Source organism: Coregonus clupeaformis, unplaced genomic scaffold (assembly GCF_020615455.1).
Source record: "Coregonus clupeaformis isolate EN_2021a unplaced genomic scaffold, ASM2061545v1 scaf0800, whole genome shotgun sequence".
NCBI classification, from domain to species: domain Eukaryota; kingdom Metazoa; phylum Chordata; class Actinopteri; order Salmoniformes; family Salmonidae; genus Coregonus; species Coregonus clupeaformis.
In genome coordinates, this window is record NW_025534255.1 from 122,220 (window position 1) to 145,000 (window position 22,781).

At 42.7% G+C, this 22,781-nt stretch overlaps 1 protein-coding gene across 2 annotated transcripts in view; it reads right to left on the reverse strand.

The window, feature by feature from the left end:
* The window catches only part of LOC121585666 (zinc finger protein 385D-like), a 48,895-nt gene that overhangs the window by 22,988 nt on the left and 3,126 nt on the right, over positions 1–22,781 (reverse strand). For both annotated transcript variants that reach the window (XM_041901992.1, XM_041901991.1), the window contains exon 2: positions 4,542–4,663. In XM_041901992.1, the coding sequence (XP_041757926.1) occupies positions 4,542–4,663 (122 nt within the window). The remainder of the gene's footprint in view (positions 1–4,541; positions 4,664–22,781) is intronic.

Genomic DNA, 22,781 nt, shown 5'->3' on the forward strand with positions numbered 1-22,781 from the left:
TAACCTCTTGATTTTCAACCAGCCGACACAGCGTAGGCCTACCTTCACTGTTTTGCTGTCTATCTCCGCAACCTTGTCATAGACATAGTAATCTTTTTACACATTCACAACAAAGCCTCCTGTGATGTGTATGAAAACATCATTACCAAGCCCAGCAAGGAGGGCCCTCAGGGGCCAGGACTAGCCAGCGTGTCTCAGGGGCCAGGAGTAGCCAGCGTGTCTCAGGGGCCAGGAGTAGCCAGCGTGTCTCAGGGGCCAGGAGTAGCCAGTGTGTCTCAGGGACCAGGACTAGCCAGCGTGTCTCAGGTGCCAGGAGTAGCCAGCGTGTCTCAGGGACCAGGAGTAGCCAGCGTGTCTCAGGGTCCAGGACTAGCCAGCGTGTCTCAGGGGCCAGGAGTAGCCAGCGTGTCTCAGGGTCCAGGAGTAGCCAGCGTGTCTCAGGGACCAGGACTAGCCAGCGTGTCTCAGGGACCAGGACTAGCCAGCGTGTCTCAGGGACCAGGACTAGCCAGCGTGTCTCAGGGACCAGGACTACCCAGTGCGTTCAGGCTGTGTTTTCAACCCAGGGTCAACTCACCCCCTAGCAAAGACCTGGACCGAGAGTTCTAATAAAAAGACCTGGACAGAGAGTTCTAATAAAAATACCTGGACAGAGAGTTCTAATAAAAAGACCTGGACAGAGAGTTCTAATAAAAAGACCTGGACAGAGAGTTCTAATAAAAAGACCTGGACCGAGAGTTCTAATAAAAAGACCTGGACAGAGAATTCTAATAAAAAGACCTGGACCGAGAGTTCTAATAAAAATACCTGGACAGAGAGTTCTAATAAAAAGACCTGGACAGAGAGTTCTAATAAAAATACCTGGACAGAGAGCTCTAATAAAAAGACCTGGACAGAGAGTTCTAATAAAAAGACCTGGACAGAGAGTTTTAATAAAAATACCTGGACAGAGAGTTCTAATAAAAATACCTGGACAGAGAGTTCTAATAAAAAGACCTGGACAGAGAGTTTTAATAAAAATACCTGGACAGAGAATTCTAATAAAAATACCTGGACAGAGAGTTCTAATAAAAAGACCTGGACAGAGAGTTCTAATAAAAATACCTGGACAGAGAGTTCTAATAAAAAGACCTGGACAGAGAGTTCTAATAAAAATACCTGGACAGCGAGTTCTAATAAAAAGATCTGGACAGAGAGTTTTAATAAAAATACCTGGACAGAGAATTCTAATAAAAATACCTGGACAGAGAGTTCTAATAAAAAGACCTGGACAGAGAGTTCTAATAAAAAGACCTGGACCGAGAGTTCTAATAAAAAGACCTGGACAGAGAGTTCTAATAAAAAGACCTGGACAGAGAGTTCTAATAAAAAGCTTGGTGTGGAAACAACAGAGTAGAGCAGCGGTTCCCTTCTCTGTTCCGGGGTCAAAATTGAGGACCACCAAATCACCGTAAAGAGTACTTGAGGACCACCAAATCACAGTAAAAAGCTTGAGGACCACTAAATCACAGTAAAAAGCTTGAGGACCACCAAATCACTGTCAAAAGCTCTTGAGGACCACCAAATCACTGTCAAAAGCTCTTGAGGACCATCATTCACAGCTGCAGAATTTTTCAAACATTAAAACTATATATTTTTATTTTATTCTTTTTTTACCCCCTTTTTCTCCAAAATTTCGTGATTATGATATTGTCTCATTGCTGCAACTCCCGAACGGGCTCGGGAGAGGCGAAGGTAGAGTCATGCGTCCCCCCGAAACATGACCCGCCAAACCGCGCTTCTTAACACCCACTCGCTTAACCCGGAAGCCAGCTGCACCAATGTGTCAGAGGAAACACAGTTCAACTGACGACCGAAGTCAGCCTGCAGGCGCCCGGCCTGCCACAAGGAGTCACTAGAGCGCGATGAGCCAAGTAAAGCCCCCCTGTCCAAACCCTCCCCTAACCCGTACGATGCTGGGCCAATTGTGTTCCCGCCCTATGGGACTCCCGGTCACGGCCGGTTATGATCGAACCCCAGGCTGTAGTGACGCCGCAACACTGCGATGCAGTGCCTTAGACCGCTGCACCACTCGGGAGGCCAAATGTAATCAATTTTAGCAGTGAATGTAACAAATGAAAGGCCTATTACGATTATTATTATTTTAAACAATTTGCATTGTGAAAAGTACTGTAACATTGCATATAATACCATTAATACTCCCAACTGCTATTATTTTTGGAATAAAAAAATAACTATAATTAAAAAAAATAAAAAAATATCATAATCGCAGACCACCTGCACTACCCCAGTGGTCCGCGGAACCACTGGAGTAAAGCTCGCCTCAGGATGTGTGGAGAAATGTCAAATAATTGTGTACTACTAACTAAGACACAACAACAACAACAACAACAACAAAAATAACAATGTACTGTATGTTAGGTCTGAATTTATACAAATATATTGTTTCTGTGCATTTCAGAGTTAAGCGGACAGAAAATGTCACGCATGATGGACCCATGGAGGACATAGTGTATTATTTATACATGTTGACTCTAACCTATTCTTTATGGGAGATGGTTAACTGACATGTACTGTAATACATTTGTTTCTCAACTGCTGTGTTTGACCAGATTTCAGTCTCTGCAGTGTGACATGTTGATCAAACCTTTAGACGAGTCTCATCTTGCACAGTCCCACCTTTCTTTATCAATGGTTGTGGCCCTTAGCTAAGTCACTCTAGGTCACCTCAGTGTCAATTTTGATTATTGTGACAGGCGCCCAATCCCAAATCAACCCTTAGGGGGATTTTCCACCTGGCCTATCAGAAGGGCAAAGCAGAGATCCCTGTATTACCACTGGTTGCTTATCTAATCTCTTCAGATCTACACACGTGTGTAGGTGGAAACAGAGCCATATATGTACAGTCGTGGTCAAAAGTTTTGAGAATGACACAAATACTAATATTCACAAAGCCTCAGTTTTGATGATGGCAATTTGCATATACTCCAGAATGTCATGAAGAGTGATCAGATTAATTGCAATTAATTGCAAAGTCCCTCTTTGCCATGAAAATGAACTTAATCCCCAAAAAACATTTCCACTGCATTTCAGCCCTGCCACAAAAGGACCAGCTGCCATCATGTCAGTGATTCTCTTGTTAACACAGGTGAGTGTGTTGACGAGGTCAAGGCTGGAGATCACTCTGTCATGCTGATTGAGTTAGAATAACAGACTGGAAGCTTTAAAAGGAGGGTGGTGCTTGAAATCATTGTTCTTCCTCTGTTAACCATGGTTACCTGCAAGGAAACACGTGCCGTCATCATTGCTTTGCACAAAAAGGGCTTCACAGCCAAGGATATTGCTGCTAGTAAGATTGCACCTAAATCAACCATTTATCAGATCATCAAGAACTTCAAGGAGAGAGGTTAAATTGTTGTGAAGAAGGCGTCAGGGCGCCCAAGAAAGTCCAGCAAGCACCAGGACCGTCTCCTAAAGTTGATTCAGCTGCGGGATCGGGGCACCACCAGTGCAGAGCTTGCTCAGGAATGGCAGCAGGCAGGTGCGAGTGCATCTGCATGCACAGTGAGGCGAAGACTTTTGGAGGATGGCCTGGTGTCAAGAAGGGCAGCAAAGAAGACACTTCTCTCCAGGAAAAACATCAGGGACAGACTGATATTCTGCAAAAGGTACAGGGATTGGACTGCTGAGGACTGGGGTAAAGTCATTTTCTCTGATGAATCCCCTTTCCGATTATTTGGGGCATCCGGAAAACACCTTGTCCGGAGAAGACAAGGTGAGCGCTACCATCAGTCCTGTGTCATGCCAACAGTAAAGCATCCTGAGACCATTCATGTGTGGGGTTGCTTCTCAGCCAAGGGAGTGGGCTCACTCACAATTTTGCCTAAGAACACAGCCATGAATAAAGAATGGTACCAACACATCCTCCGAGAGCAACTTCTCCCAACCATCCAAGAACAGTTTGGTGATGACCAATGCCTTTTCCAGCATGATGGAGCACCTTGCCATAAGGCAAAAGTGATAACTAAGTGGCTCGGGGAACAAAATATCGACATTTTGGGTCCATGGCCAAGAAACTCCCCAGACCTTAATCCCATTGAGAACTTGTGGTCGATCCTCAAGAGGCGGGTGGACAAACAAAAACCCACAAATTCTGACAAACTCCAAGCATTGATTATGCAAGAATGGGCTGCCATCAGTCAGGATGTGGCCCAGAAGTTAATTGACAGCATGCCAGGGCGGATTGCAGAGGTCTTGAAAAAGAAGGGTCAACACTGCAAATATTGACTCTTTGCATAAACTTATAGAATGCTTGTAATTATACTTCAGTATACCATAGTAACATCTGACAAAAATATCTCATAACACTGAAGCAGCGAACTTTGTGAAGACCAATACTTGTGTCATTCTCAAAACTTTTGACCACGACTGTACATATTTACATATGGCTCTGGGTGGTAGGGGCATCAATCTTCTGTGATGACAACATAGTGATTGACAGCATTGTAACTATGGTGATGGTGATGATTGCCACTACTCACTTCACTGAAGCCAGGGAACAGGCTGAACGGGAGGAGGGGCTTTAGCTCCATGGAGGTTTGAGCTCCGCCCGCAGGGGGCCCGCGGGCCAATGAGTGCATGGTGGTGTTCTGACAGACGTTACCTAGGAGACACAGTAATCAAGTCAATTCTAAACAGATTTGTCTCGTAAAAAAAAGAGGGTGAGGAAGAGGGGGTCAATCACAGGTTTACTGACGTTCACAAGCAAGCACATAAACTCCTTAATGTGTCCTCCTCTGTGATTAGCTCTGTTTGTGTGGGTGAGTTCCTGATTATGGAGAGATTGTTTTGTTTTTGCATTTCTACTGAGCCTGATTACAGTTTGATTCAGAATATATAATCGTAACATCAGAGACCCACGCACACCCTGCTGCACAACCATTAGACCTGACTACCTTAAGAGTGTGTGTGCATGTATGAGCGAGTGTGTGTCTGTGCATGTGTTTTCTCTGTTCCTATCCCTGTCTTTCTCTCGCTCTCCCTTTCCCCCCCTTTCTCTTTCTCTGGATTGAAGGGTTTGTATTTTGTCCTGTAGTTCTTTCAATTTAGTTGGAGAATTGAGTGGGTTCTGGTAGTCCTTCATAGCTGAATCTAAGATTTTTAATTGATCATGTATATGTTTTTGCAGTTTATTCTTTGTTATAGAGCCAAAAAGATGGTTTATCTGTACGTCTACATTTTGGATAGATAGCTCTTCATGTTGTTTGTTTAGTGTGTTCCAATTAGCCCAGAAGTGGTTAGATTCAATGGATTCGTCAATTACATTGAGCTGATTTCTGACTTTTTTCTTAGTGTATTTCTGTACTGTTTCAGTGTTTTCTCTCTCTCTCTCTCTCTCTCTCTCTCTCTCTCTCTCTCTCTCTCTCTCTCTCTCTCTCTCTCTCTCTCTCTCTCTCTCTCTCTCTCTCTCTCTCTCTCTCTCTCTCTCCTTGTGGCAACAAGTCACACATCTTGCTGCTGTAGTTGCACACTGTGTTATTTCGTCTAATAGATATGGGACAAATTCTTTGTGGGTCTGTGTAATCTGAGGGAAATATGTATCTCTGATATGGTTATACAGTTGGCAGGAGGTTAGGAAGATTGTCCTGTCATGATTTGGTTGGGTCTAATTGTGTTGCTGTTCTGGGGCTCTGTGGGGTCTGTTTGTGTTTGTGATCAGAGTCCCCGTACCAGTTGACGGAGGGGACTCTTCTCCAGGTTCATCTCTCTGTAGGTGAGAGCTTTGTTATGGAAGGTTTGAGAATCACTTCTTTATAGGTGGTTGTAGAATTTAATTGCTATTTTCTGGATTTGTATAATTAGCGGGCATCATCCTAATTCTACTCTGCATGCATTGTTTGGGGTTTTACATTGTACACAGAGGATGTTTTTTCAGAATTCTGCATGCAGAGTCTCAATATGGTATTTGTCTAATTGTGTGACTTCTTCATTGGTGAGTGTACCCCAGACCTCACAACCATAAAGGGCAATGGGTTATATAAGTGATTCAAGTACTTTAAGCCAGATCCTAATCGGTATGTTAAATGTTATGTTCCTTTTGATGGCGTAAAAGGCCCTTCTTGCCTTGTCTCTCAGATCGTTCACAGCTTTGTGGAAGTTACCTGTTGTGCTGCTGTTTAGGCCTAGGTAGGTATAGTTTTTTGTGTGCTCTAGGGCAACATTGTCTAGGTGGAATTTATATTTATGATCCTGGCAACAGGACCTTTTTTGGAACACCATTATTTTTGTCTTACTGAGATTTACTGTCAGTGCCCAGGTCTGACAGAATCTGTGCATAAGATCTAGGTGCGGCTGTAGGCCATCCTTGGTTGGGGACAGAAGCACCAGATCATCAGCAAACAGTAGACATTTGACTTCAGATTCTAGTAGGGTGAGGCTGGGTGCTGCAGACTGTTCTAGTGTTCTTGCCAATACATTGATATATACAGTGGGGAGAACAAGTATTTGATACACTGCCGATTTTCCTACTTACAAAGCATGTAAAGGTCTGTAATTTTTATCATAGGTACACTTCAACTGTGAGAGACGGAATCTAAAACAAAAATCCAGAAAATCACATTGTATGATTTTTAAGTAATTAATTTGCTTTTTATTGCATGACATAAGTATTTGATACATCAGAAAAGCAGAACATAATATTTGGTACAGAAACCTTTGTTTGCAATTACAGAGATAATACGTTTCCTGTAGGTCTTGACCAGGTTTGCACACACTGCAGCAGGGATTTTGGCCCACTCCTCCATACAGACCTTCTCCATATCCTTCAGGTTTCGGGGCTGTCGCTGGGCAATACGGACTTTCAGCTCCCTCCAAAGATTTTCTATTGGGTTCAGGTCTGGAGACTGGCTAGGCCACTCCAGGACCTTGAGATGCTTCTTACGGAGCCACTCCTTAGTTGCCCTGGCTGTGTGTTTCGGGTCGTTGTCATGCTGGAAAACCCAGCCACAACCCATCTTCAATGCTCTTACTGAGGGAAGGAGGTTGTTGGCCAAGATCTCGCGATACATGGCCCCTTCCATCCTCCCCTCAATACGGTGCAGTCGTCCTGTCCCCTTTGCAGAAAAGCATCCCAAAATAATGATGTTTCCACCTCCATGCTTCACAGTTGGGATGGTGTTCTTGGGGTTGTACTCATCCTTCTTCTTCCTCCAAACACGGCGAGTGGAGTTTAGACCAAAAAGCTCTATTTTTGTCTCATCAGACCACATTACCTTCTCCCATTCCTCCTCTGGATCATCCAGATGGTCATTGGCAAACTTCAGACGGGCCTGGACATGCGCTGGCTTGAGCAGGGGGACCTTGCGTGCGCTGCAGGATTTTAATCCATGACGGCGTAGTGTGTTACTAATGGTTTTCTTTGAGACTGTGGTCCCAGCTCTCTTCAGGTCATTGACCAGGTCCTGCCGTGTAGTTCTGGGCTGATCCCTCACCTTCCTCATGATCATTGATGCCCCACGAGGTGAGATCTTGCATGGAGCCCCAGACCGAGGGTGATTGACCGTCATCTTGAACTTCTTCCATTTTCTAATAATTGCACCAACAGTTGTTGCCTTCTCACCAAGCTGCTTGCCTATTGTCCTGTAGCCCATCCCAGCCTTGTGCAGGTCTACAATTGTAACCCTGATGTCCTTACACAGCGCTCTGGTCTTGGCCATTGTGAAGAGGTTGGAGTCTGTTTGATTGAGTGTGTGGACAGGTGTCTTTTATACAGGTAACGAGTTCAAACAGGTGCAGTTAATACAAGTAATGAGTGGAGAACAGGAGGGCTTCTTAAAGAAAAACTAACAGGTCTGTGAGAGCCGGAATTCTTACTGGTTGGTAGGTGATCAAATACTTATGTCATGCAATAAAATGCAAATGAATTACTTAAAAATCATACAATGTGATTTTCTGGATTTTTGTTTTAGATTCCGTCTCTCACAGTTGAAGTGTACCTATGATAAAAATTACAGACCTCTACATGCTTTGTAAGTAGGAAAACCTGCAAAATTGGCAGTGTATCAAATACTTGTTCTCCCCACTGTATATACAAATCTAAATATGGAAAATGAACCTATAACTAACTTATAACTAAATAACGGTCATCTTAACCATTATATCAGTACTACAACTACCATCATCGTTACTACCACTACTACCACCACCACCATCATTAAACTGCCATCATTACCATTACCACCCATATCACTACTATTTGGAATGATAAACAACAATAATAATGGTAATAACAATAATAGCAATAACAATAATAATATGTACGTTACTATTTACTATGCAGATGTTATTATTCTGTGTCCCTCAGGCTATGGCAGGCAAATACATATTTGGCTGCAAGAAGAGCCATTGCTCCTTCGCCTATGAGTATTTTTAGTTTTTCCTCTGTGTTTAATAAGTTAAAATTTGGAATAAATGTAGTCATTTCTGTGAATAATGAATCTCTTTGTGAGGAATATTTATCACAGTAAAGAAGAAAGTGCATCTCTGTTTCTACCTCCCCTGTCGTGCAGTGACCACATATACGCTCCTCTTTGGGTAGCCATGTCTTTTTATGTCTGCCGGTTTCTATTGCCAATTGATGGTCACTCAGCCTGTACTTGGTAAGGATCTGTCTCTGCTTCATATCTCTGACAGAGTAGAGATAATCAGCCAATTCATATTCTCTGTTTAGGGTCAGATAGCAATTTAGTCGGCTTTGGGATTTTGTTTCGTTTTTCCAATGTTGTAAATATGAGTCCTTTGATTGGTTCATGATTTTGTTAATTGGAATTATTTCTTTTGAAGCAGTGCTGGTGTCAGCTTGGTTGGTTAGGTCCAACACCAGCTGACTGAGAGGGCTCGTTTCTGGGCTCAGCTCTTGGGTTTGAAGTGCTTTAAATTGCAGACTTGAATTTGGACTTGAATTTAGATGTAGCCAACATTTTAATGATATTTTCTGTATTTTCATTACTACTGGAAAGCGGCCCAATTCTGCCCTACATCCATTAGTTGGTGTATTTCTCTGGACTTGTTGAATTTTCCGACAGAATTCTGCATGTAGGGCTTCAATTGGATGTTTGTCCCACATTGTAAAGTCCAGTTTATTGAGTGGCCCCCAAACCTCACTTCCGTAAAGAGCTATTGGTAGGATTACACTGTCAAATATTTTGGTCCAAATTCTAATTTTGAATAATTTCATTTTTATTGCATACAATGCTCTGTGGGCTTTTTCTTTGAGTGCATTCACTGCCATATTAAAGTTTCCCGATGCAGATATGGTCAGACCAAGGTATGTGTAATTTTTAGTGTGTTCAATTATGGTGTTGTTCAGGGTGAATTTATATTTGTGTTTCTGACATCTGTTTTTTTTTTGGAAAATCATGATTTTAGTTTTTTTGAAATTTACTGCCTGGGCCCAATTATTACAATATTGCTCTAGAATGTTAAGGTTCTGTTGAAGATCTTCTTTGGTTGGTGATAGAAGTACCAAGTCATCAGCATATAGCAGGTATTTTACCTCTGTGTCAAATAGTGTGAGTCCTGGGGCTGGAGAATGGTCCAACATGTCTGCTAATTCATTGATATAAATGTTGAAAAGATTTGGACTCAAACTGCAGCCTTGTCTCACACCTCGACGTTGTGAAAATAATTATGTTCTTTGGTTTTTGATTTTTATTGCACACTTGTTTTCTGTGTACATACATTTTATTAAGTCATACACCTTACCACCAAGCCCACTTTGGAGAATTTTGTAGAATAGCCCTTCATGCCAAATAGAATCAAATGCTTTTTTAAAGTCAATAAAGCAAGCAAAGATTTTGCCCTCTTTTTTTTTGGTGGACATGTTTATTAATTAGTGTGTGTAAGGTGTATATATGGTCAGTAGTGCGATGGTTAGGGAGAAAGCCAATTTGACATTTACTTATTACATTTTTCTCTTGAAGAAAGGTTTGAATTCTTGAATTCAAAATGCTACAGAAAACCTTTCCCAAGTTGCTGTTTACGCAAATTCCCCTGTAATTATTGGGGTCTGATTTGTCTCCACTTTTGTGGATAGGGGAGATGAGCCCCTGGTTCCAGACATCAGGGAAGCAGCCAGAAGTTAAAACTATGTTGAACAACTTAAGTACAGCATTTTGCAACTCAGGTGTGCTGTTTTTCAGCATTTCATTTCTGATGTTATCTAGACCACAAGCCTTCTTTGATTTTATAGATTTTAGCTTTTCATTTAGTTCTTGTTGGGTTATTGGGTAATCTAATGGATTTTGGTTGTTTTTAATGAGGATGTTCAATCTTTCTTGAATTTCTAATTGGTTCTGTTGTAAGTCTTTTTGTGGGATGTTTTTGTATAGATTATCAAAATAAGTTTTCCAAATTCCTTCATCTTGTATGGCTAATTCTTGTGGCTTTGTCATGCTTAAATTGTTCCACATGTCCCAGAACTGATTTTGGTCAATTACACTTTCAATTTCATCAAGTGTCTTGTTGGTATAATTTAATTTATTGCGTTTTAGTGTATGCTTATACTGTTTCAGAGTTTCAAAGTATTCATAGCGTAGATCTGGGTTGTTTTGCTGCTTATGTTTTTCATTTGAAATTTGTCTTAGGTGTTTTCTAATTGTTTTACATTCGTTATCAAACAATTTTTCAGAAACATTTTGTTTTTTGTTTCTGATGTTGCATTTCTTTGATTTTCTCAAATTTGCTTTCGATGCTGCTTTTTGGAAAATGCAATTTATGTTTTGAGTAGCCGAATTGACACCTTCTTTATTGTTTTGGTATTGTGAGTAATTGAAAAACTGTGTAGAGTTCATCATTTCATTTGAGTTCAATGTTTCAATGAATCTCTCTGCACTGTTTTGAGCCCATCTGCACGATTGGTTCATGTTGTAGAGTTTATTCGGCTGTTTTTTTGAATGAATATTGCCAGTTAATTTCTTCAGAAACACGTTGATCTGACTGTGATCTGACAATGGTGTCTGTGGTCTGACAGTGAATGGAGGAGGGGTCAATGTCAGTGATGGCATAATCGACTACACTTGTCCCAAGAGCTGAGCAGTAAGTAAACTGACCTAAAGAGTCCCCTCTGATTCTACCATTAAGCATGTACAGGCCTAAGGCTTGACAGAGATGCACTAACTCCTTCCCATTATTGTTCAGTATTTGGTCAGAACTGTTTCTATTATTTATATTTGGGCTACTGTACAAGGAGGGGTGTCCCAATATGTGGTGGTTACCTCCCGCATCAGTGTAGTCAGGCTCAGAACCTGTTCTTGCATTGAAATCTCCACAAAGAAGCACTTTACCCTCTGCCTGAAATTGAATGATTTCTGTATGGAGATTGTCAAAAAACTGATCATCATAATATGATGAATCTGAAGGAGGAGCATAAGCTGCACATATGTATACATCATTGTCACAATAGATTGTACCTTTGTTAAGTTTTAACCAAATGTGATTAGTAAATTTTTTCATTTCATTCAGTGCTAAGTCCTGCTTATGCCAAATGATGATTCCACCTGAGTTTCGGCCCCATTTAAAATTTTTACGTTTGATTGATGGTAGTAAACTTTCTCTATAGCCTGAGGGACACTGAGTATCTATGTCTCCATGACACCATGTTTCCAGTAGGATTATGATGTCCTGTCCCTTGATGTTTTTAATCATTCTGGATTTGTTGTTTTATAACCAAAATGTGAAGAGTACAGGCCCTGGATATTCCAAGAGCTGATAGTTAATGATCTCATTTATAATAAGTGATATTCACTGGTTTGAATAAAGTACATTGAAAAAAATAATAAAAATAATAATAATAATAGTAATATATAATATATCTATATATCTATATATACAGTGGGGAGAACAAGTATTTGATACACTGCCGATTTTGCAGGTTTTCCTACTTACAAAGCATGTAGACGTCTGTAATTTTTATCATAGGTACACTTCAACTGTAAGAGACGGAATCTAAAACAAAAATCCAGAAAATCACATTGTATGATTTTTAAGTAATTAATTGGCATTTTATTGCATTCAAGTATTTTTTTAGCCAGATCCTAATTGGTATGTCAAATTTTATGTTCCTTTTGATGGCATAGAAGGCCCTTCTTGCCTTGTCTCTCAGATCGTTCACAGCTTTGTGGAAGTTACCTGTGGCGCTGATGTTTAGGCCGAGGTATGTATAGTTTTTTGTGTGCTCTAGGGCAACGGTGTCTAGATGGAATTTGTATTTGTGGTCCTGGCAACTGGACCTTTTTGGAACACCATTATTTTTGTCTTACTGAGATTTACTGTCAGGGCCCAGGTCTGACAGAATCTGTGCAGAAGATCTAGGTGCTGCTGTAGGCCCTCCTTGGTTGGTGACAGAAGCACCAGATCATCAGCAAACAGAAGACATTTGACTTCAGATTCTAGTAGGGTGAGGCCGGGTGCTGCAGACTGTTCTAGTGCCCTCGCCAATTCGTTGATATATATGTTGAAGAGGGTGGGGCTTAAACTGCATCTCTGTCTCACCCCACGGCCCTGTGGAAAGAAATGTGTGTGTTTTTTGCCAATTTTAACCGCACACTTGTTGTTTGTGTACATGGATTTTATAATGTCGTATGTTTTTCCCCCAACCCCACTTTCCATCAATTTGTATAGCAGACCCTCATGCCAAATTGAGTCAAAAGCTTTTTTGAAATCAACAAAGCATGAGAAGACTTTGCCTTTGTTTTGGTTTGTTTGTTTGTCAATTAGGGTGTGCAGGGTGAATACGTGGTCTGTCATACGGTAATTTGGTAAAAAACCAATTTGACATTTGCTCAGTACATTGTTTTCACTGAGGAAATGAACTAGTCTGCTGTTAATGAAAATGCAGAGGATTTTCCCAAGGTCGCTGTTGACGCATATCCCACGGTAGTTATTGGGGTCAAATTTGTCTCCACTTTTGTGGATTGGGGTGATCAGTCCTTGGTTCCAAATATTGGGGAAGATGCCAGAACTAAGGATGATGTTAAAGAGTTTAAGTATAGCTAATTGAAATTTGTGGTCTGTATATTTTATCATTTCATTGAGGATACCATCTACACCACAGGACTTTTTGGGTTGGAGGGTTTGTATTTTGTCCTGTAGTTCATTCAATGTAATTGGAGAATCCAGTGGGTTCTGGTAGTCTTTAATAGTTGATTCTAAGATTTGCATTTGATCATGTATATTTTTTTGCTGTTTGTTCTCTGTTATAGGGCCAAAAAGATTGGAGAAGTGGTTTACCCATACATCTCCGTAGATAGCTCTTCGTGTTGTTGTTTGTTTAGTGTTTTCAAATTTTCCCAGAAGTGGTTAGAGTCTATGGATTCTTCAATTACATTGAGCTGATTTCTGACATGCTGTTCCTTCTTTTTCCGTAGTGTATTTCTGTATTGTTTTAGTGATTCACCATAGTGAAGGCGTAGGCTCAGGTTTTCTGGGTCTCTATGTTTTTGGTTGGATAGGTTTCTCAATTTCTTTCTTAGGTTTTTGCATTCTTCATCAAACAATTTATCACTGTTATTAGTTTTCTTTGGTTTTCTGTTAGAGATTTTTAGATTTGATAGGGAAGCTGAGAGGTCAAATATACTGTTTAGGTTTTCTACTGCCAAGTTTACACCTTCACTATTACAGTGGAACGTTTTGTCCAGGAAGTTGTCTAGAATGGATTGAATTTGTTGTTTCCTAATTGTTTTTTGGTAGGTTTCAACACTATTTTCCTTCCATCTATAGCATTTCTTAATATTATTCAGTTCCTTTGGCTTTGATGCCTCATGATTGAGTATTGCTCTGTTCAAGTAGACTGTGATTTTGCTGTGGTCTGATAGGGGTGTCAGTGGGCTGACTGTGAACGCTCTGAGAGACTGGGTTGAGGTCAGTGATAAAGTAGTCTACAGTACTACTGCCAAGAGATGAGCTATAGGTGTACCTACCATAGGAGTCCCCTCGAAGCCTACCATTGACTATGTACATACCCAGTGTGAGACAGAGCTGCAGGAGTCGTGACCCGTTTTTGTTGGTTATGTTGTCGTAGTTGTGCCTAGGGGGGCATATGGGGGAGGGAATGCTGTCACGTCCAGGTAGGTGTTTGTCCCCCTGTGTGCTGAGGGTGTCAGGTTCTTGTCCAGTTCTGGCATTTAGGTCGCCACAGACTAGTACATGTCCCTGGGTCTGGAAATGATTGATTTCCCCCTCCAGGATGGAGAAACTGTCTTCATTAAAGTATGGGGATTCTAGTGGGGGGATATAGGTAGCACACAGGAGGACATTTTTCTCAGTTGAGATAATTTCCTTTTGAATTTCTAACCAAATGTAAAATGTTCCTGTTTTGATTAATTTAATAGAGTAAGTTAGGTCTGCTCTATACCAAATTAGCATACCCCCTGAGTCCCTTCCCTGTTTCACACCTGGTAGTTTGGTGGATGGGACTACCAGCTCTCTGTAACCTAGAGGGCAACCAGTGGGTCTCTCTCTCTCTCTCTCTGTCTCTCTCTCTCTCTCTCTCTCTCTCTCTCTCTCTCTCTCTCTCTCTCTCTCTCTCTCTCTCTCTCGTCTCTCTCTCTCTGTGTGTCTCTCTCTCTCTCTCTCTCTCTCTCTCTCTCTGTCTCTGTCTCTCTCTGTCTCTCTCTGTCTCTCTGTCTCTCTCTCTCTCGCTCTCTCTCTCTCTCTCTGTCGCTCTCTCTCTCTGTCACTCTCTGTATCTCTCTCTCTCTGTCTCTCTCTCTCTCTGTCTCTCTCTCTCTCTGTCTCTCTCTCTCTGTCTCTCTCTCTCTCTCTCTGTCTCTCTCTGTCTGTCTCTGTCTCTCTGTCTCTGTCTGTCTCTGTCTGTCTCTGTCTCTGTCTCTGTCTGTCTCTCTCTGTCTCTCTCTCTCTCAATTCAATTCAATTCAATAGACTTTATTGACATGGCAAGTAAAATTACTTACATTGTCAAAGTATACATATAACAAAAATGGTGGGACCAACAGCAATAATAATAGTAGTAGTGGAAATGGGATTACCATTAACAGCAAGTACATTTACATTTACATTTTAGTCATTTAGCAGACGCTCTTATCCAGAGCGACTTACAGTTAGTGAATACATATTTTTTTATACTGCCCCCCCGTGGGAATCGAACCCACAACCCTGGCGTTGCAAACGCCATGCTCTATCAACTGAGCTACATCCCTGCCGGCCATTCCCTCCCCTACCCTGGACGACGCTGGGCCAATTGTGCGCCGCCCATGAGTCTCTCGGTCGCGGCCGGCTGCGACAGAGCCTGGATTCGAACCAGGATCTCTAGTGGCACAGTTAGCACTGCGATGCAGTGCCTTAAACCAACAACAATATTAATGAGAATAACAATACATTAAAGCAATAGTAGTCTACCAATCTCAACATGACTGAGAAGACACATTACATGCTATGAAAGCCAAAACAAAACAGGAAATATTATTGACATTACATTACACTTTTCACTGGCTGTCCCTCAGGTTGTGGCAGGAGGACACATATTTGGCTGCCAAAATTGCACATTTTGGCTTTTCACCCAATAAATATTTGATTTTTCTTCCTCTTTTATAGTTTCAAATTCTTTGTACTGAATGATAATTTTGGGAAAGAAAGATTATCTTAGGTCTGAGTATTTGTCACAGTGTAATAGGAAATGCAGCTCTGTCTCTACCTCTCCCCAGGGGCAGAGTGAGCACAGCCTGTCCTCTCTGGGCAGCCAGGTTTGCCTGTGACGACCGGTCTCTATAGCCAGACTGTGCTCACTGAGTCTGTACCTAGTCAGTGTTTTTCTCAGTTTTCTATCAGTCACAGTGGTCAGATAGTCTGCCACCATGTACTGTCTGTTTAGAGCCAAATAGCATTGAAGTTTACTTTGATTTTTTTGTGGTGTCTTTCCAATAGGTGATATATTTTTCTTTTTGCTTTGTGATGATTTGGTTGGGCCAGATTTTCTGAGTGCTGTCCTGAGGCTCTATGAGGTTGGTTTGGTTAGTGAACTGAGCCTCAGAACCAGCTGGCTGAGGGGACTCTTCTCTTGTTTCATCTCTTGACATAGTAGAGCTGTGTGATGGAATGTTTTGGGGTCACTTGTTTTTAGATGGTTGTAAAATTTGATGGCTCTTTTTTCTATTAGAATAAGGAGGGGGTATTGGCCCAATTCTGCTCTACATGCGTTATTTTGAGTTTTTCTTTGCACTTGCAATACAGTCTTGCAAAACTCTGCATGCAGTATTTCGATTGGATGTTTGTCCCATTTGGTAAATTCAGTATTAGAGAGCGGACCCCATACTTCGCTGCCATATAGAGCAATTGGTTCTATAACTGATTGGAACATTTTGAGCCAGATTCTAATTGGAATATCGATTTTAATATTCCTTTTAATGGCATAGAATGCTCTTCTTGCTTTGTCTCTCAGCTCATTCACAGCCATGTGAAAGCTACCTGTGTTGCTGATATTAAGTCCTAGATATGTGTAATTTTTGGTGTGTTCTAATAGAACTGTGTCCAAATAGAATTAATATTTGTCATCCTGATTTCCGGACCTTTCTTGGAATATCATTATATTCGTTTTTTTTAGATTAACGGTCAGGGCCCAGGTCTGACAGAATCTGTGCAGATGATCTAGATGCTGCTGTAACCCCTCCTTAGTGGGAGACAGTAGCACCAGGTCATCTGCGTACAGCAGACACTTGATTTCAGTGTTGTGTAGGGTGAGACCAGGTGCTGCCGATTCTTCTAATGTTTTTGCCAATTCGTTAATGTAGATGTTAAATAGTGTTGGAGTTATTGGGCAGCCCTGTTTCACTCCACGTCCCTGAGAGAAGAAGTCTGTTTGCTTGTTGCCGATTTTAATCGCACATTTGTTTTTAGTGTACATTGATTTAATTTAATCATATGTTTTCCCTCCAATACCACTTTCTATTAGTTTGTAAAAAAGACCTTCGTGCCAAATTGAATCAAATGCTTTCTTGAAGTCTACAAAACACGAGTAGATTTTGCCTTTGTTTTGATTTACTTGTTTGTCAATTAGAGTCTGGAGGGTGTAAATGTGGTCTGTTGTACGATAATTTTTTACAAATCCAATCTGGCTTCTGCTTAGGACGTTGTGTTCATCAAGGAAATTATGTAGTCTGCTGTTTATGACACTGCAGAGAATTTTCCCCAAGTTGCTGTTAACGCAAATTCCTCTGTAATTATTTGGGTCAAATTTGTCTCAATTTTTATAAATTGGTGTGATCAATCCTTGGTTCCAAATATCGGGGAAATATCTGCAGTTAGGATAATGTTGAAGAGTTTGAGTATAGCCAATTTGAATTTGTGGTCTGTATATTTGATCATTTCATTTAAAATACCATCAGCACCACAGGCCTTTTTGGGTTGGAGAGTGCAAAGTTTTTCCAATAATTCTTGTTCTGTAATTGGGGTATCCACAGGATTCTGATAGTCTTTGACTGCTGATTCAAGGATTTGTAATTTTTCTTGTATATCTTGTTGTTCTGGGCTCTTTGTTATATTGCTGTAGAGGTTTGCAAAGTGATTTCTCCACATATCCCCATTTTGGATAGCCAATTCCTCATTATGTGGTTTGTTTAATTTATTCAAATTCTCCCAGTAGTGGTTTGATTCTATGGATTCCTCAATCACATCTAGCTGATTTCTAATGTGCTGTTCCTTTTTTGTTCTTAGGGTGTGTTTGTATTGCTTCAGTGTTTCCCCATATTGAAGACGTATATTTTTGTTGTCTTGGTCTCTGTGTTTATGATTAGATATATTTCTCAATGACTTTCTTAGATTTTTGCAATCATTATCAAACCATTTTTCATGATCTATTATTTTTGGTTTGCTCTTATGTTTCTTAAGATTAGCCAAGGAGGCTAATTTGTCAAATATAAAGTTTATGTTCCAAACGGCCAAATTTATACCTTCATTGGTGTAGGAGAATTTTAATGCTAAAAAGTTGTCCAGGAGAGATTGTATTTTTGGCTACTAATTGCTTTTTGGTAGATTTCTGTACTGTTTGCACTCCATCTATAGGTCTGTTTAGTACCATGTAATTTATTGGGCCGTGATGCTTCATGGTTGGGTTCTGCTCTTTTCAGATACACTGTGATTTTACTGTGGTCAGAGAGAGGTGTTAGTGGGCTGACTGTGAAGGCTCTGAGAGACTCTGGGTTAAGGTCTGTGATGAAGTAGTCTACAGTACTGCTGCCAAGGGATGAGCTGTAGGTGTACCTACCAAAAGAGTCCCCTCTTAACCTACCATTGACTATGTACAGACCCAGTGTTCGACAGAGCTTCAGGCGCTGTACTCCATTTTTGTTTTTCACTTTGTCATAGTTGTTTCTATGGGGGTTGTATGTGGGGGAGGGAAAGGTTGTTGCTTCCCGGTAGGTGTTTGTCCCCATGACTGTTAATAGTGTCTAGTTCTTCTGCTGTTCTAGCATTCAGGTCTCCACAGACCAGCACATTGCCTTGGGCTTGAAAGTGACTAATCTCCCCCTCTAGAATGGAGAAACTCTCTTCATTGAAGTAGGGTGACTCTGAGGGGGGAATGTATGTGGCACAGAGGAAGACGTTGTTATCTGTTAAGATAGCCTCCTTGTTGATTTTTAGCCAGATAAAGAATTCTCCTGTTTTGATCAATTCGATTGAATTAGTTAGTTCAGATTTATACCATATTAGCATTCCCCCTGAGTCTCTGCCCTGTGTGATTCCTTTTAATTTGGTGGATGGTACGATTATCTCGCTATAACCTAGTGGACAGCCAGTGGAAACATCACCTCTGCACCATGTTTCCTGTACAATATCAACATCATCAATTTCTTTAAGGAAGTCTGGGTTTCTGCTCTTTAGCCCAAAAGCAGAGGACTTCAAGACTTGTAAATTCCAACATGCAACGTAAAAAGACTTCATAACTGTTTTTTCTTTACATTCAAAATGAGATAAACACTCACAATCCAACAAGAACTATTAAAATTGGATTTTTCAATTAAGGTAAACTCTTATTATGCAAATGTGATTTGTTTATCATTTAAGATAGTATTTGTGTCATGCCACTTGGGTGGATGTAGTGTGAGGATGGTGGAGTTCTTGTGCTCATCTTACCATGACCCTCGGCCTATCACATGTCTCTCTCTCTCTCTCTCTCTCTCTCTCTCTCTCTCTCTCTCTCTCTCTCTCTCTCTCTCTGTGCCTCTCTCTGTCTCTGTGCCTCTCTCTCTCTCTCTCTCTCTCTCTCTCTCTGTCTCTGTCTCTGTCTCTGTCTCTGTCTCTCTAAATAAATAACAACAATACAATGGTAACAGTCAATAGTATAAATATACAAATCTAAATATGGAAAATGAAACTATAACTAACTTATAACTAAATAACGGTAATCTTCACCATTATATCAGTACTACAACTACCATCATCATTACTACCACGACTACCACCACCATCATTAAACTGCCATCATTACCATTACCACCCATACCACTACTATTTGGAATGATAAACAACAATAATAATGATAATAACAATAATAACAATATGTCACGGATTCTGCCGAGGCTGCTCCTCCTCCTTGCTCGGGCAGGCTTCGGCGTTCGTCGTCCCCGGAGTACTAGCTACTGCCGTTCGATGTTATCGGTGTTTGTTTAGTTTTGTCTGTATTGTTTACACCTGTTCGTCATTATGTTAATTGTTTCCCTTATAATTACCCCTGTCTCTCATCTGTACTTTGTGTGTGATTGTTTTCCCCTTCACGGTTGTCTATTTTGTGAGCGGGTTATTTCCTCCCTGCGTGGAGTTATTTTCTGTGTCCTTTTGGATCCTTTTCGTATTAAAAGTACGTATCCGAGAGTTCTGTGTCCTGCGCCTGACTTCGTTTACCGCATCTCACAGACAGTCGTGACAGAATCACACACCATACCATAGAGTCAGCAGGAGCGACGACACCGACTGGATCACTCGAGGAGCGCGTCCTACAACAGGCAGCGATGCTCCAAAATCTTGGTGCCGCTATGGATAACGTCATGAACACTTTGGGACGATGGGAGAGAGGAGGTTTGCCCACACCACCATCGGCTACTCCTATCGTCTCGGCTCTTGCTCCCGAGGGCTTATGATGGCACCGCAGCCGGGTGTCAGGGTTTCCTGCTCCAGGTGGAACTTTACCTGGCAACCATTCACCCGGCACCCTCGGGATACGAGAGCGTGTCCGCCCTCATCTCCTGTCTGTCCGGCAAGGCACTGGAGTGGGCCAACGCCGAGTGGGGAGGGATAGACGCCGCTACTGTGAACTATGCGGAGTTCACCCGCCGCTTCAGGGCAGTGTTCGATCATCCCCCGGAGGGGAAGGCGGCGGGTGAGCGTCTATTCCACCTCAGACAGGGGAGGAGGAGCGCGCAGGAATTCGCACTGGAATTCCGGACTCTGGCTGCCAATTCGGGATGGAATGAGAGGTCCAGCGCTGGGGCCGTCCATTCCATCCCCCAGCACCTCCGAGCCGAGCCCTATGGAGCTCGGGGGTGCTGGTAGTAGGGAGGCCAGGAAGGAGGCTGTCCCCTGCACCAACTGTGGCCGCCGAGGACACACGGCGGTTCGGTGCTGGGGAGGGTCTCCTCGGATTCGAGGCAGCAGGCAGCGCACTGATGAGTCATTCCCGGTGAGTAAGGTCCCAACTCACCCAGAGCTCTCTGCTGTTCATATGTGTATCCAAGTGATGTTTCCAGAAGTTTCTTCTTACTCCCAGCATAAGGCGCTAGTCGATTCAGGCGCAGCTGGGAATTTTATCGATCGCCATTTCTCAAATAAGTTAGGGATCCCTATATTACCAGTCGATGTGCCCTTCCCTATCCATGCCCTAGATAGCCGGCCTTTGGGGTCGGGATTGATTAGGGAGGTCACAGCGCCACTGAAGATGAAAACGCAGAAGGGTCATGAGGAGACTATACAGTTGTATTTAATTGACTCTCCTGCGTTTCCAGTGGTGTTGGGACTTCCCTGGTTAATATCTCATGACCCCAACATTTCATGGCAACAGAGGGCTCTCAAGGGATGGTCTGATCAGTGTGTGAGGCGGTGTGTAGGTGTTTCCGTAGGGGCAACGACGGTGGAGAGTCCGAACCAAATGCCCACAATACACATTCCTCCTGAGTATGCCGATTTGGCAAACGCCTTCTGTAAGAAGAAGGCGACTCAATTACCACCTCATCGACAGAGGGATTGTGCGATAGACCTCCAGGTTTGCGCGGCGCTCCCTCGCAGCCATGTGTATCCTCTGTCTCAGGAGGAGACGGCTGCTATGGAGACATACGTCGCCGAATCCTTGAGACAGGGATACATACGGCCTTCCACTTCTCCTGCGTCCTCAAGTTAATTTTTTGTGAAGAAGAAGGATGGGGGTTTACGCCCGTGTATTGATTACCGTGGTCTCAATCAGATCACTATTAAATACAGCTATCCTCTCCCTCTGATTGCTAGTATGACCGAGTCATTACACGGGGCGAGCTTCTTCACAAAATTGGATCTCAGGAGCGCTTACAACCTGGTGCGCATTCGGGAGGGAGATGAGTGGAAAACAGCCTTCAGTACCACCTCGGGTCACTATGAGTACCTCTTCATGCCATACGGTCTAATGAATGCTCCTTCAGTCTTCCAATCATTTGTAGACGAGATTTTCCGGGATTTGCATGGACAGGGGGTAGTGGTGTATATTGATGACATTCTGATATACTCCGCTACACGTACCGAGCATGTGTCCCTGGTATGTCGGGTGCTGGGTAGACTGTTGGAGCATGATCTGTATGTGAAGGCAGAGAAATGTCTGTTTTTCCAGGAGTCCATCTCCTTCCTGGGACACCGGTTGTCTGCGTCAGGGGTGGAGATGGAGATTGACCGCGTTTCAGCCGTGCGTAATTGGCAGACTCCAACTACAGTAAAGGAGTTGCAGTGGTTTTTGGGTTTTGCCAATTACTACTGGAGGTTTATCCGGGGTTTTGGACAGGTAGCGGCTCCCATTACCTCCCTGCTAAAGGGGGGCCCGGTGCGTTTGCAGTGGTCGGCTGAGGCGGACAGGGAGTTTAGTCATTTGAAGGACCTGTTCACCTCAGCTCCGGTGCTGGCACATCCGGATCCCTCTTTGGCGTTCCAAGTCGAGGTGGATGCGTCCGAGGCGGGGCTCGGTGCTATACTGTCTCAGCGCTCGGGCACGCCTCCAAAACTCTGCCCCTTTGCTTTCTATTCTAAGAAGCTCAGTCCGGCAGAGCGCAATTATGACGTGGGGGACAGGGAGCTGCTAGCTGTGGTCCAGGCCCTGAAGGTGTGGAGACATTGGCTTGAGGGGGCTAACCACCCTTTTCTCATTCTGACTGACCATCGTAACCTGGAGTACATCCGGGCAGCGAAGAGACTGAACCCTCTTCAGGCTAGGTGGGCCATGTTTCTGGCCCGGTTTGTCTTTAAGATCACGTATATCCCCGGGTCACAGAACGTTAAGGCAGACGCCCTGTCCCGACGATATGACACAGAGGAGAGGTCCATTGAGCCCACTCCCATATTACCGGAGTCTTGTCTCGTGGCACCGGTGGTGTGGGAGGTCGACACGGAAATCGAGCGGGCTTTATGTACCGACCCTTCTCCCCCAGAGTGTCCAGAGGGACGGAGGTACGTGCCGCTCGAGGTCCGTGACCGACTGATTTATTGGGCTCACGCGTCACCCTCCTCTGGTCATCCTGGTATTGGTCGGATGGTGCACTGTC